General features: G+C 36.1%; 1 protein-coding gene across 5 annotated transcripts in view; it reads left to right on the forward strand.

The window, feature by feature from the left end:
- BRWD3 (bromodomain and WD repeat domain containing 3) overlaps positions 1-14,727 on the forward strand; it is a 226,521-nt gene that overhangs the window by 155,379 nt on the left and 56,415 nt on the right. For 4 of the 5 annotated variants that reach the window (XM_040467901.1, XM_040467903.1, XM_040467902.1 and 1 more), the window contains 8 exons: positions 1,009-1,133; positions 2,513-2,595; positions 3,704-3,815; positions 4,773-4,834; positions 4,925-5,080; positions 5,733-5,853; positions 6,857-6,982; positions 7,071-7,149. In XM_040467901.1, coding sequence (XP_040323835.1) covers positions 1,009-1,133; positions 2,513-2,595; positions 3,704-3,815; positions 4,773-4,834; positions 4,925-5,080; positions 5,733-5,853; positions 6,857-6,982; positions 7,071-7,149 — 864 coding nt within the window. Of the gene's footprint in view, positions 1-1,008; positions 1,134-2,512; positions 2,596-3,703; positions 3,816-4,772; positions 4,835-4,924; positions 5,081-5,732; positions 5,854-6,856; positions 6,983-7,070; positions 7,150-7,301; positions 7,694-14,727 lie in introns of those variants that run through there. The other variant, XM_040467905.1, reaches the window with a different exon arrangement.

The raw sequence follows: 14,727 nt of genomic DNA on the forward strand, positions 1-14,727 counted from the left end.
GCTTTAAGTAAAAATCATAAATATAAATCCCAAGAAACTCAGAACTTTGTGGTACTTTATGGATTATCATTTTTGATACAGTACCTATATAGCTACATGGTATTGAGTAAAATAGGTATGTTTAATATTTTGGAGGTTTTTCTGACTGTAAATACATACTCATTCCTTCATAAATACATAGATACATACATCATCATTTCTAGTTAGGTTTATGCATGCTTTCTTCTTTTGTTTTTCCAACTTGAAGAACAAGAGACTTAAGAGCAGTGTTACAGTGGTTTTTCAGGTAAATGAAGGATTGTTGTGTGATGATACTTAGCAGGAAGCATACATGAAAGAATGTAGATTTATTGAAACAAAGATTTAGATACTTGTAAAATATTGTATTAAGGTTGTGAGGTATGAAAATATCTTATCAAGTGAGCTTTACACAATCATCTCCTGGGAGATAGGGATGCTATCACTATTCTAAATCAGGTAAAAGTAGAGTAAAACAAGTCACTATGCCCATAAGGCTCAGTTTTGCCAACTGCTAAGTATGACTAATAATCAGTTATGAGAGTGGTTTATAAAATAATATTGTATGCATTAAAATATGTAAGCCCTTTCCCCAAATATACCATACATGTCTACCTGCATACTTACATAATATATGTCTTAACCAGGCAAAAACATCATAGTCCCTTGGGGAATTATTTCAAAATATGTATGACTAAACTTGTACCCCAGACCTATTGAATTCAATTCTATAGGAGTAGATTTTGAGAATATGAATTTTAAAAATGTTCTCAAGGGGATTTGGCTGCTTATCCTTAGTTTAGAGCCCTGAAGTATACTATGACTTGATATTGTCAAGGACTATGTCTTACTGCCTTTAACACATAGTGGAATGCTTAGTATTTGGTGGGTATTCAGATAGTTTTTTAATTGTTCAAAAATAATGAAATAATATGCAACTGTCAGGCATTTATATTGAAAGTAATAATTTATTGGTATTCTCATGAATAGGAACAAGAGTTTGTTAAGATTGTAGGAATCAAATATGAGGTTGGACCACCTACACTGTGTTGCTTGAAGCTTGCATTTCTGGACCCCATTTCAGGCAAAATGACTGGAGAATCTTTTTCCATTAAGTGAGTAGCTGTCTCTGGGTGTGTGTGTGTGTGTGTGTGTGTGTGTGTGTGTGTGTTTTAATCCCAATCATTTATTCTGCAGAGTACAAGGCTTGATGGGAGAGAAAATACTATAGTACTATGGGCTTTAGAGTTTTAAAGACCAGGGTTTAATGTTTAATTCTTTTTTTTTTACACGTAATAGCTATATATATACATATTTATAAACTTCCATGTGTGTGCATGCATGTGTGTATGTAGCAAACATATATGTACTGTAGTATGTTTTTGTGTGTATACAGTTAACCCTTGAACAATGTGGGGACTTATGGGTACTGACCCCCGACAGTTGAAAATCTGTATGTAACTTTTGACTCCCCAAAAACTTAACTACTAATAGCCTGCTGTTAAACAGAAGCCTTATTGATAAAATAAACTTTTGACTAATATGTATTTTGTATGTTTTATGTATTATATATAGTATTCTTACAATAAAGTAAGCAAGAGAAAATAAAATGTAATTAAGAAAATCATAAAGAGAGAGAAAATATATTTACAGTATATATATGCATATTTATTGAAAAAAGTCTGCATATAAGTTGACCTGCAGGGGTTCAAACCTGTATTCTTTAAGGATCAACTAGATATATATCTGTGAGCAAGTTACTTAACCTCTCTGAATTTATGCCTTCATCTGCAAATGTAAATGTTAGTAACTGCCTCAAGATTGTTGTGATGAATTAAAAGAAAAACCTTTATAAATGCCTAATGGTGTGGTTGAAACATGGTAGTTGCTTTTACTTCTGTTAATAATAAAAGAAATGATTAGTCAGTGGCACATTTCTTAGAGTTTGAAATCTGAGGAGATGAAAGAACATCAATTCATACTTTTCTAATTATAGACTCTTTTATATTAAGAGCCCTTAATATAAAATACCTTATACTAAGCTTTAAGGACCTTCATTGGTGTCTTTATGTTATTAAAGTGATAGAGTAATAGGCAGGGGACTAACAAAAGCAGATGGAGTTTCAGTAAAGACATTTGCAGGAACCTTGAGGTTTACAACATTTTTAAATGACTCCACTTTAAACATAGATCTCCAGGGGCACCTGGGTGGCGCAGTCGGTTAAGCCTCCGACTTCAGCCAGGTCACGATCTCGCGGTCCGTGGGTTCAAGCCCCGCGTCAGGCTCTGGGCTGATGGCTCGGAGCCTGGAGCCTGTTTCCGATTCTGTGTCTCCCTCTCTCTCTGCCCCTCCCCGTTCATGCTCTGTCTCTCTCTGTCCCAAAAATAAATAAAAAACGTTGAAAAAAAATTTTAAACATAGATCTCTGGATATTTAGTATCATATGCTGTTATATTTGTATATTGATTCATATGTGCTTTATTTTTTATACAGGTATCATGACATGCCAGATGTCATTGACTTCCTTGTGCTACATCAGTTTTATAATGAAGCCAAAGAAAGGAACTGGCAGATTGGTGAGTATAAAATTCTCACTTAATAACAATTAAGTTTGAAATAGAGTAACATTTTAATTATAATTTAATAGAAATAAGCTAGTATAACATCTAGTTGGTAAAAGCTGTTAACCAAATTAGAAAAATCAAATTAAATTTTCCTTCTCAGTTATGTTTAGGTGATTTTATGCACATTGTGTTTAGCATATAACCTCTAATCTTTCTGCAAATATCTAATCCATTAGAATACAAATCTGAATTTTTAAAAAAACCATCAAATGTCACTTGCCCTAATATAGAGTACTGCATAATATAGAGTACTTAACACTTGGGCTCTTAAGCAGGCCATTACTGATTGTGATTTTCTTTCTTTCTCTCTTTGTCACTCTTTCTCTCTCTCTCTCATTCTGTTTCTCTCTGTACCTCTACCTGTTTCTGCACCTTTTCTCTTCCTCTCCCTTTCCCTCCTCTCCTATCCCTTCCTTTAACCCTTCACTAGCTATTTGATCTTGGGCAAGTTTTTAATCTCTCTGTGTTCCACTTCCATTATCTTTATGATAACAATCACATTAGAACACACCTACAAGGTGATGTGAGCAATAAATGATAGCACTTAAGATGGAACCTAAATATTTAAAATTTATACTGTGTAAATGGTTGCTATTAAGTACTTTTGAATTCTCCTTTCTTATGTGGGAGAAACATTTTTGTCTGCAATGGTTTGGTTTTATAATCCTTAGCCCTTTAGAGGCAGAATAGTATAAAGAGATTATTAAAGGCAAAAAGCTGAAAGCAAAAAGGAAAAGAACTGTAGTAACATACGTACAGTACAAGAAAAAGTATGCCTAATAATGATCCTAAGTAATTGATAAAAATTAGATTATATATGTGGTAACATTTATTTAAGAAGACATGGACATATTTGATTTATCTCAGAAAGATTACTAGTACTTGGAAGTCAAAACCTTAGAGTAAAATATAAAATTTACTTATCTGGGAAACTCAGATTGAAACCTCTAATAATGCTAGATACAAGGCTACTTTGTCCAACAAAAAGTAGCAATTTAAAGTGTGAACAAAGCTGTTACTCTCAAAAACATCCTTTTAAGAATTTCCAAAAATATTATAGGTGATAGATTCCGCAGTATAATTGATGATGCCTGGTGGTTTGGGACTGTGGAGAGTCAGCAACCTTTTCAACCAGAGTATCCTGATAGTTCTTTCCAGTGCTACAGTGTTCAGTAAGTACAGTTATGGTATTTTATGCCTAATATAATACTGTGGTACTATATGGACTTTCTGACCCTACCAGGAATACTACGTTGTTACTTTGACTTATCTTTATCTAACCTGTACCATTAAGTAAGTAATCCTGGTACCTGTAAGGAAGGAATTTGATGATAAACCTCTTGGTCCAATATGCATGCTAAAACAAAGCAGGAACTGAAGACTTATTTGTACCTCCCTTATGCCTGTATTTTCTTTTAAGTATTTCTGTTTTAGACAAGAATTGCAACTATTATTTCATGAAGAATCCTGAAATTAATTCATTGTTTAAAGTAATTGTTTGGAACATAGCAATAAATGTTAGTACCCAGTCTTTTATTTAATGGTGTGAATTCTAGGCACAGGTGACTGTATTATGTTTGGACGTACTATTTGTCTACAACATTTACTTTAGTTTTTCATTAAATACCAGCATTGTAAGATTCTTAATGAATGAAATTTTCTTCTCAAGAATGATTAATGTTTATTCTGTGAGGACTGACTTTAATTTTGCATATTGTGGATCACAAGGGAATAATAAAATTTTGGAGATGCTGTTATTCTTAAACTATTAGGATAAAATAGATTATCTCACAGAAAGAATTGATCTATTAAAATTGACTTTCTTAACCTGAAAGGAATTTTCCAAAGAGATCTTTTCGTTATGTACCCTGGGCTAATATTGAATACATGCTTGATTGGAATTCAAACAAAAAGCCAAGTAAAACTAAGTGTAAGTTTACTGCTCTCTCTATTTCATATTGGTGAACTATAATTAAAGGTTAATCATCTTTATGTAAGTGAAATTGTACTTTAAGGAAAACTGTATTGCCCTGTTCCAAATTTTACCCCCATGAAGTCATGCAAATTATGGTGATATATAAAAGTAAGTGTCCTGTGAATTTGATTTGTATCTTGTTATTTTTTAATAGCTGGGACAATAATGAGAGAGAAAAGATGAGCCCCTGGGATATGGAGCCAATTCCAGAAGGAAGTAAATATGCTTTTAAAAATGAATTATAATTCAGTATCAGTAGCACAGTATTGGAAACTAATCATTTCTGATTTTTAATCTTATACATAGCTGCCTTTCCAGATGAAGTTGGTGCTGGTGTTCCTGTGTCCCAGGAGGAACTGACTGCTTTGCTATACAAACCCCAGGAAGGAGAGTGGGGGGCTCACTCCAGAGATGAGGAATGTGAACGGGTTATTCAGGGCATCAACCACCTTCTGTCCCTGGGTACGGTGAATATGAAAGAATATTAGGAAGGAACAAGGAAAACCAGCAGAATTTTAAGTTCTATAAAAGGAAATATATTTTTCACTGTATACTTTTAACTCAAGAGGCACTTTTAATCAAGTGATTCTAGTTTTAATATTAATATTTTATATGTTTGGCCAGTGTAATGATTGATAAATTTTTTTCTATTCTCTGGGAGCTTATATAATAGTGAAGATGTCGTATATAGTGGTCTTTTACTTTCTTGAGTCACTTTGGCTCTCTAGCTATTCTCTGTGCTTGACTTTGGTTGAGTTTTTTGATACACAGTGGATGAGTAATACTTTTTACTTACATGTCTAAGCTATATTATCTAAAACATATCACTTGAGCTGTTTGGCATTTATCCAGAAAAGACAGATTTGAAGTTCTCCTTTTATTCATCTCATTGCACCTGATTTGAACCAATGTATCATACATGATTCATAGATATTATGTCCAAATAAAAAGAATAACATTTTAATGATACTTGTCTAATATTTGCATAATTGGATCATTTAATTTTAGTAATGTAGTATATTGTCCTTCCTTCTGATTTAAAAAGTTTTTGTTTGTTAACATGAAACATTAATATCTTTTATAACTACCTTTTTTGATTTTGGTAATGTTATAGATTTTGCCAGCCCTTTTGCTGTTCCAGTGGATCTCAGTGCCTATCCCTTGTATTGTACAGTAGTTGCTTATCCAACTGACCTCAACACCATCAGGCAGAGACTTGAAAATCGCTTTTACAGGTCTGTTTAGTTTTATTATTTATAAAGTTTATAGCTTTACATCTTTTGTGTTCCTTTTTGTATAATGATACAGTGAGATCTGTGTTTTCTTACTATAAAATAATCATTCAGTATACTCCAAAATTTCTTCTAAAGATTTGGAACACTAATTTACCTTTTTTGATAGATTCTCAGTCTTCCAGGGTAAGGAGTATGGAATAAAGGACAGAGAAGAAATTATGAGTAGCACAAATCACATGTGAAACAAAAACTATTGTTAACTTTAGTTTATTAAAGGCAGATTAAGTAAGTGGTTTGTGGATTCATCATGATTAAGGTGCTCTAGAAAGTTGGAGCATGTTTAAATCCCTTGTTGAGGAATTAGGCAGCAGTTAGATTTAATTACCAGCCCTAAAATGTGTTTAGATAAAGGGCCAAGTAAATTTCTTCTTCATTTCAGTTGGGAGTCAATTATGAGAGAGTAGTAGAGCGCACCCTTTGGTACATCTCTAACCCCAGAGTCCACTGTGTCCTAATCACAGTTATTCCAACATGAGCTGGCTATAAATATAGCCAATTGGGTATATTTTATAACATTACCTACAATTTAATTTGATAATACATATCCTAAAAGTAACTACATAAAATTATTTTTCTGAAACCTGGTTTCTTTTTTTTTCTTGATCTTCTCATTTCTTCCACTGAAAACTAAACATTTCCTTGACTTTATCAAAACACTGTGTTTATACTTATTTCGTTAAAATCCCTGTTTACCCATGATGTCTTGGGTCAGTTCTTTCCAGTATGCCGTCCACTGGTTCTTAATGCTTCCTACACTTCAAATACTGTAACTATATACCTTTATATTAGTGCATATCAGTTATACACATATATTAAGTTACATACATGTATTAGAATACCTTTGACATGCCATGATTGAGTGCCTAGTTGTTCTATGTTACAAATTCTTAGAACAGACTTTATATGTATCAAAAAAGTAACAGGGTTATTTTTTCTTTCATAGGAGAATATCAGCATTAATGTGGGAGGTTCGCTACATTGAGCATAATGCCAGGACTTTCAATGAGCCAGATAGTCCTATAGTTAAAGCAGCCAAAATTGTAACTGATGTCTTACTTCGATTTATTGGGTAAGAAGCAGTTTTATCTTCCAGAGGAGCTGACTTCTGATTTTAAAAATAATATATTGAAGTATCTTTTGACTTACTTGTTTCTTAGGGATCAGAGCTGTACTGATATATTGGATACTTACAATAAAATTAAAGCAGAAGAACTAAACAGCACTGATGCAGAAGAGGTGAGAATCACAGCATGATTAATAGGCATGAATTTCTTTTCTGTTTTTCAAAATACAGTAAGTATTGTGTGTGTTATAACTGGCTATAAGCGTTGAAACTGATTTCTGAAAATTGGCTAATCACCTTCATCTTTTTATATTCAACTCTTTAGCCTGTATTTAGATGGTATATACCAGAAATGTGCTGGTGCTAAAATTTTTTGAGACACGTGGCCAGTCGTTCTTATGGACTCAGCGGGTTTCAGTGATGAGAAATCACCACTTGATTTTCCAGCCTTAAAAACAAGACAAGGCAGATTTCAGGTAAATGAGTCTAACAGACATGGAGCACCTGCCATGGACTAAAGGAACGAACAGTGGTTTCTTATCTAAAGTAGACAGCCTGGACTGGACTACCCCTGAACCAAATTCATACATTTTATTAGATTGTATCAGATCTATTGGATCCTGGAAGAGACAGGGGAAGATGGCGGCATAGGGGGACACTGGGCTCACCTCTTCCTGCTGATTGCTTAGATTCCACCCACATCTGCCTAAATAACCCAGGAAACTACCAGAAGACTAGCAGAATGGACTCTCTGGAGCCAGGTGTACACAAGAGGCCCACAGAAGAGGGTAGGAAGGGCGGAGAGGTGGTGCGAGCTACACGGACTGGCGGACTGGCAGGAGGGAGCCGGGGCAGCAGAAGGGCATCCCATCCAGCAAGGCAGAGCCCCCAAGTCTGGCTTTCAAACACAGAGGGGCTGGACTCCATGAGTCCTGACAGCCATAAGGACATAACAGCTGGAATGTTAAAAGTCAACAGCTCTGCTCCACCAGAGGGAGGGCAAGACGACCCTGGGAGGGAGAGTTGTTGAGCCCTGGAAGACAGAGCTCAGCTCGGCGGGGGAACAAAGGCACTGGCAAGCACAATCTCCCTCTCCCATACCCCAGCTGAAATTTCAAAGGGAACCAGTTCCCATCACCGAACTTGCTTCCCCAATGCTGTACTTCTGTAGATCCATCCCTCCAACAGACCTGCCTCCCTCCCAGTGCTGCAGTGCCCCTCCCGCAGGGGACCACTGACACCAAACCAAGTTAAACCTGCCCTTCCCACCCCCCATGCACCTTGCTGATCCACCCTGGCTAATACGCCAAATCCCATTGAACAAGCACCACAAGCCTGGCAGTGTGCAAGTAGTTCAGACTGGGGCCACAGCACTCCACAGTGAGTCCTACCCCTGGGAGAGGGGAAGATAAGGTACACAACAGTCTGTGGCCCCAGCGGTGGGCTGGGGACAGACATCAGGTCGGATTGCAGCCCTGCCCACCAAAACAAGTTTCTCCTGACAGCACAGGGGAAGTACCCTGCAGTTTGGAGCCACCCCAGGGACTACCCAAAATGACGAACTGGAAGAATTCTCCTCAAAAGAAACTCCAGGAAGTAGCAACAACTAACAAATTGATCAAAACGATTTCAGCAATATAAATAGGAATAAGAATTTAGAGTAATAGCCATAAAATTAACTCCTGGGCTTGAAAAAAGCACAGACGACAGCAGAGAATCTATTGCTACAGAGATCAAGGGACTAATAAATAGTCATGAGGAGCTAAAAAATGCCATAAATGAGGTGCAAAGTAAAGTGGAGGCGACCACAGCTTGATTTGAAGAGGCAGAGGAGACAATAGGTGAATTACAAGATAAAATTATGGAAAAACAGGAAACTGAGAAAAAGAGAGATAAACAAATCCAGGAGTATGAGGGGAGAATTAGAGAACTAAGTGAGGCAATCAAATGGAACAATACCTGTATCATAGGAATTCCAGAAGAAGAAGAGGGAAAGGGGCTGAAGGTGTACTTGAAGAAATCATAGCTGAGAATTTCCCTGAGCTGGGGAAGGAAAAAGGCATTGAAATCCTAGAGAAACAGATAAATCCCTTCAGACGTAACTTGAATCCATCTTCTGCTCAACATATCATACGGAAACTGGCAAAATACAAGGATAAAGAGAAAATAAAGCAGCTGGGGATAAACAGGCTCTAACTTAAAAAGGTACACACATAACAGTAGTGGCAGACCTGTCTATGGGAACTTGGCAGGCCAGAAAGGAATGGCAGGAAATCTTCAATATGATGAACAGAAAAAGTATGCAGCCGAGAATCCTTCATCGAGCAACTCTGTCATTCAGAATAGAAGAAGAGAGAAAGATTTTCCCAAACAAACAAAAACTGAAGGAATTTATCACCACTAAACCAGCCCTAAAAGAGATCCTAAGGGGAACTCTCTTTGTGAAATGTTGCAAGGACCACAAAGTACCAGAGACATCACTACAAGCATGAAACCTACAGACATCACAATGACTGTAAACCCATATCTTTTAAATAATAACACTGAATGTAAATGGACGAAATGCTCCAACCAAAAGACATAGGGTACCAGAATGAATGAAAAAATAAGACCCATCTATTTGCTGTCTAAAAGAGACTCATTTTAGAACTGAGGACACCTTCAGGTTGAAAGTGAGGGGATGGAGACCTATCTATCATGCTATTGGAAGTCAGAAGAAAGCTGGAGTACCCTTACTTATATCAGACAAACTAGACTTTAAATTAAAGGCTGTAACAAGACATTAAGAAGGCCGTTAATAATAGTTACAGGGTCTTTCCATCGGGAAGAGGTAACAATTATAAATGTCTATGCGCTAAATACAGGAGCCTCCAAATATATAAAACAATTAATCACAAACATAAGCAACCTTATTGATAAGAATGTGGAAATTGCAAGAGACGTTAATACTCCATCTACAACTATAGATCGATCATCCAGACAGAGGTTTAATAAACAAGCAAGGGCCCTGAATGATACATTGGATCTGATGGACTTGAGACATATATTTAGAACTCTGCATCACAAAGCAACAAAATATACTTTCTTCTCGAGTGCACATGGAACATTCTCCAAGATAGATCACATACTGGGTCACAACACAGCCCCTTAATAAGTATAAAAATATTGAGATCATACCATGCACACTTTCAGACCACAGCGCTATGAAACTTGAAATCAACCACAGGAAAAAGTCTGGAAAACCTCTAAAAGCATGGAGGTTAAAGAACACCCTACTAAAGAATGAATGGGTCAACCAGTCAATTAGAGAAGTAATTAAAAAATATATGGAAACAAATGAAAATACAACAATCCAAATGCTTTGGGATGCAGTGAAGGCAGTCCCGAGAGGAAAATACATTGCAATCCAGGCCTATCTCAAGAAACAACAATAATCCCAGATGCAAAATCTTAACAGCACACCTAAAGGAACTAGAAACAGAGCAGCAAAGACACCCCAAACCCAGCAGAAGAAGAGAAATAATAAAGATCAGAGCAGAAATAAACAATATACAATCTAAAAAAAACTGTAGAGCAGATCAATATAAAGATGAGTTAGTTTTTTGAAAAAATAAACAAAATTGATAAACCTCTAGCCAGGCTTCTCAAAAAGAAAGGGGAGTTTACCCAAATAGATAAAATCACAAATGCAAATGGATTTCTTACAACCAGTCCCTCAGAAATATAAGCAATCATCAGGGAATACTATGAAAATTTATATGCCAACAAACTGGACAACCTGGAATAAATGGACAAATTCCTAAGCACCCACACACTTCTAAAACTCAAACAGGAAGAAATAGAAAACTTGAACAGACCCATAACCAGTAAAGAAATTGAATCTGTTATCAAAAATCTCCCAACAAATAAGAGTCCAGGACGAGATGGCTTACCTGTGGAATTCTACCAGACATTTATAGCAGAGATAATACCTATCCTTCTCAAGCTGTTCCCAAAAATAGAAAGGGAAGGAAAATTTCCAGACTCATTCTATGAAGCCAGCATTACTTTGATTCCTAAACCAGACAGAAACCCAGCAAAAAAACAAACAAACAAACAAACAAACAAAAAACTACAGACCAATATCCCTGATGAATATGGATGCAAAAATTCTCAACAGGATACTACCAAATCCAATTCAACAGCATATAAAAAGAATTACTTACCATGATCAAGTGGGATTCATTCTGGGGCTGCAGGGCTGGTTCAACATTCTCAAATCAATCAATGTGATACATCACATTGATAAAAGAAAAGAAAAGAACCATATGATCCTGTCAATCGGTGTAGAAAAAGTATTTGACAAAATTCAGAATCGCTTCTTAATAAAAATTCTTGAGAAAGTCGGGATAGAAGGAACATACTTAAACATCATCAAAGCCATTTATGAAAAGCCCACAGCTAATATCATCCTCAATGGGAAAACAGAGTTTTCCCCCTGAGATCAGGAACACGACAGGGATGTCCACTCTCACCGCTGTTGTTTAACGTAGTGTTGGAAGTTCTAGCATCAGCGGTCAGACAACAAAAGGAAATCAAAGGCATCAAAATTGGCAATGATGATGTCAAGCTTTCACTTTTTGCAGATGACATATTATACATGGAAAACCCGACAGACTCCACCAAAAGTCTGCTAGAACTGATACATGAATTCACCAAAGTCACAGGATACAAAATCAACGTACAAAAATCAGTTGCATTCTTACACACTAATAATGAAGCAACAGAAAGACAAATAAAGACACTGATCCCATTCACAATTGCACCAAGAAGCATAAAATACCGTGGAATCAACCTAACCAAAGATGTAAAAGATCTGTATGATGAAAACTATAGGAAGCTTATGAAGGAAATTGAAGAAGATATAAAGAAATGGAAAAACATTCTGATTGGAAGAATAAATATTGTTAAAATGTCAATGCTACCCAAAGCTATCTACACATTCAATGCAATCCCAATCAAAATTGCACCAGCATTCTTCTCAAAGCTAGAATAAGCGATCCTAAAATTTGTATGGAACCACAAAAGACCCTGAATAGCCAAGGTAATATTGAAGAAGAAGACCAAAGCAGGAGGCATCGCAATCCCAGACTTTAGCCTCTACTACAAAGCTGTAATCATCAAGACAGCATGGTATTGGCAAAAAACAGACACATAGACCAATGGAATAGAATAGAAACCCCAGGACTAGACCCACCAATGTATGGCCAACAAAGCTTTGACAAAGCAGGAAAGAATATCCAATGGAAAAAAGACAGTCTCTTTAACAAATGGTGCTGGGAGAACTGGACAGCAACATGCAGAAGGTTGAAACTAGACCACTTTGTCACACCATTCACAAAAATAAACTGAAAATGGATAAAGGACCTGAATGTGAGACAGGAAACCATCAAAACGCTAGAGGAGAAAGCAGGAAGAAAAATCTTTGACCTCAGCTGCAGCAATTCCTTACTTGACACATCTCCAAAGGCAAGGGAATTAAAAGCAAAAATGAACTATTGGGACCTCATGAAGAGAAAAAGCTTATGCACTGTAAAGGAAACAATCAACTAAAGTGCAACCAACGAAATGGGAAAAGATATTTGCAAATGACATATCAGACAAAGGGCTAGTATCCAACATCTATAAAGAACTCACCAAACTCCACACCCGAAAAACAAATAATCCAGTGAAGAAATGGGCAGAAGACATAAATAGCCACTTCTCTAAAGAAGAAATCCAGATGGCCAATGGGCACGTGAAAAGATGCTCAATGTCACTCCTCTTCAGGGAAATACAAATTAAAACCACACTGAGATGCCACCTCAAGCCAGTCAGAGTGGCTAAAATTTACACATCAGGAGAGTAGATGCTGGAGAGATGTGGAGAAACGGGAGAGCCCTCTTGCACTGTTGGTGGGAACACAAACTGATGTAGCTGCTCTGGAAAACAATGTGGAGTTTCCTCAAAAAATCAAAAATAGATCTACCCTATGACCCAGTAATAGCACTGCTAGGATTTTACCCAAGGGATACAGGAGTGCTGATGCATAGGGGCACTTGTACCCCAATATTTACAGCAGCACTTTCAACAATAGCCAAAATATGGAAAGAACCTAATTATCCATCAACTTATGAATGGATAAAGAAATTGTGGTTTATATATATACACAATGGAATACTACATGGCAATGAGAAAGAATGAAATAGGGCCTTTTTTAGCAATGTGGATGGAACTGGAGAGTGTTATGCTAAGTGAAATAGGTCTTACAGAGAAAGACAGATACCAAATATTTTCACTGTTATGTGGATCCTGAGAACCTTAACAGAAGATCATGGGGGAGGGGAAGGAAAAAAAAAAGTTAGACAGGAAGAGAGCCAACATAGAAGAGACTTTAAAAATTGATAATAAACTGAGGGTTGATGGGGATTGGGAGGTAGGGGAGGGTGGGTGATGGGCATTTAGGAGGGCACCTTTGGGAGGAACATTGGGTGTTGTATGGAAACCTATTTGACAATAAATTTCATCTTAAAAAGAAAACAAGTCAAGGCACTAAATATTTTAAAAGAACAGTTAGTTTTTGGAAATTTTAATAGGGTTATATTTTCTACACCATATATGTAAAATATTAAAGTATTTTTAAATTTCATGTATGAAAGTCTACATTTTTAATAGTTTCATGGAATTTCTATTTGATATACATTATGGAAATTTATAAACATAATCCAGTTTTTCTTAATGAAATCAAATTAGTATTAACACCAGACCTTCATATAACTAATTTTCCCATCCAGCCATATTCCCAATTTACATAAAGCCAACTTTTAATTTTTTTTAATTTTTATTTTTGAGAGATAGAAAGATAGAGAGTGAAAGAGTGGGGGAGGGGCTGAGGAAGAGCGAGACAAAGAATCCCAAGCAACTCCAGGCTATGAGCTGTCAGCACAGAGCCTGATGCAGGGCTCTAAGCCACAGACAAGGAGATCATGCATGACCTGAGCCGGAGCAGACACTCAACTGACTCAACCACCCAGGTGCCCCTACATAAAGCCATTTTTTATTGCAAGCTGTGATAAAAAGAAGCAAAAACCAAGAAGGTGCCGAAATCAATAATGGAATGTGATATTTCAAAAGTCTTTAGTGGAAAACAATTTTCCCCAAAGATGAGTAATTCAAACATGCAAGATACTATTGAAATGGATATTGTATAGATATATTTTACATATTTATGTTATCTGTACTGTTAATGTCTAGAATAATAAATCTTCACTGTTTTTATTTTCTGTTTTTATTTTTTATTGAGGCATAATGGGCATAAAACATTATATTAGTTTCAGATGTACAAATGATTCTAAATGTGTATATATTGTGAAAGAATCAGCAAATTAAGACTAGTCATCCGTACACAGTTTTAACTTTCTCATATAATAACTTTTAAAATTCATTTTCTTAACAATTTTATATTATATCCCCAAGACTCATTTATTTTGTAACTGAAGCTTCTATGTTTTGACCCACTACACTTGTTTTGGCCCCCCACTCCACTCTGCCCCATCTCTGGCAACTACCAATCTATTTTGTGAATCTATAAATGATTTTTTTAATGTTTTTTGTTTTTTTATTAAGTTGTTTTATTTTTCTATTTTTTAAAATTTATGTCCAAATTAGTTAGCATATAGTACAAAAATGATATCAGGAGCAGATTCTTTAGTGCCCCTTACCATTTAGCCCAG

This window comes from Herpailurus yagouaroundi, unplaced genomic scaffold (assembly GCF_014898765.1).
Source record: "Herpailurus yagouaroundi ecotype Mexico unplaced genomic scaffold, PumYag 67623, whole genome shotgun sequence".
NCBI classification, from domain to species: domain Eukaryota; kingdom Metazoa; phylum Chordata; class Mammalia; order Carnivora; family Felidae; genus Herpailurus; species Herpailurus yagouaroundi.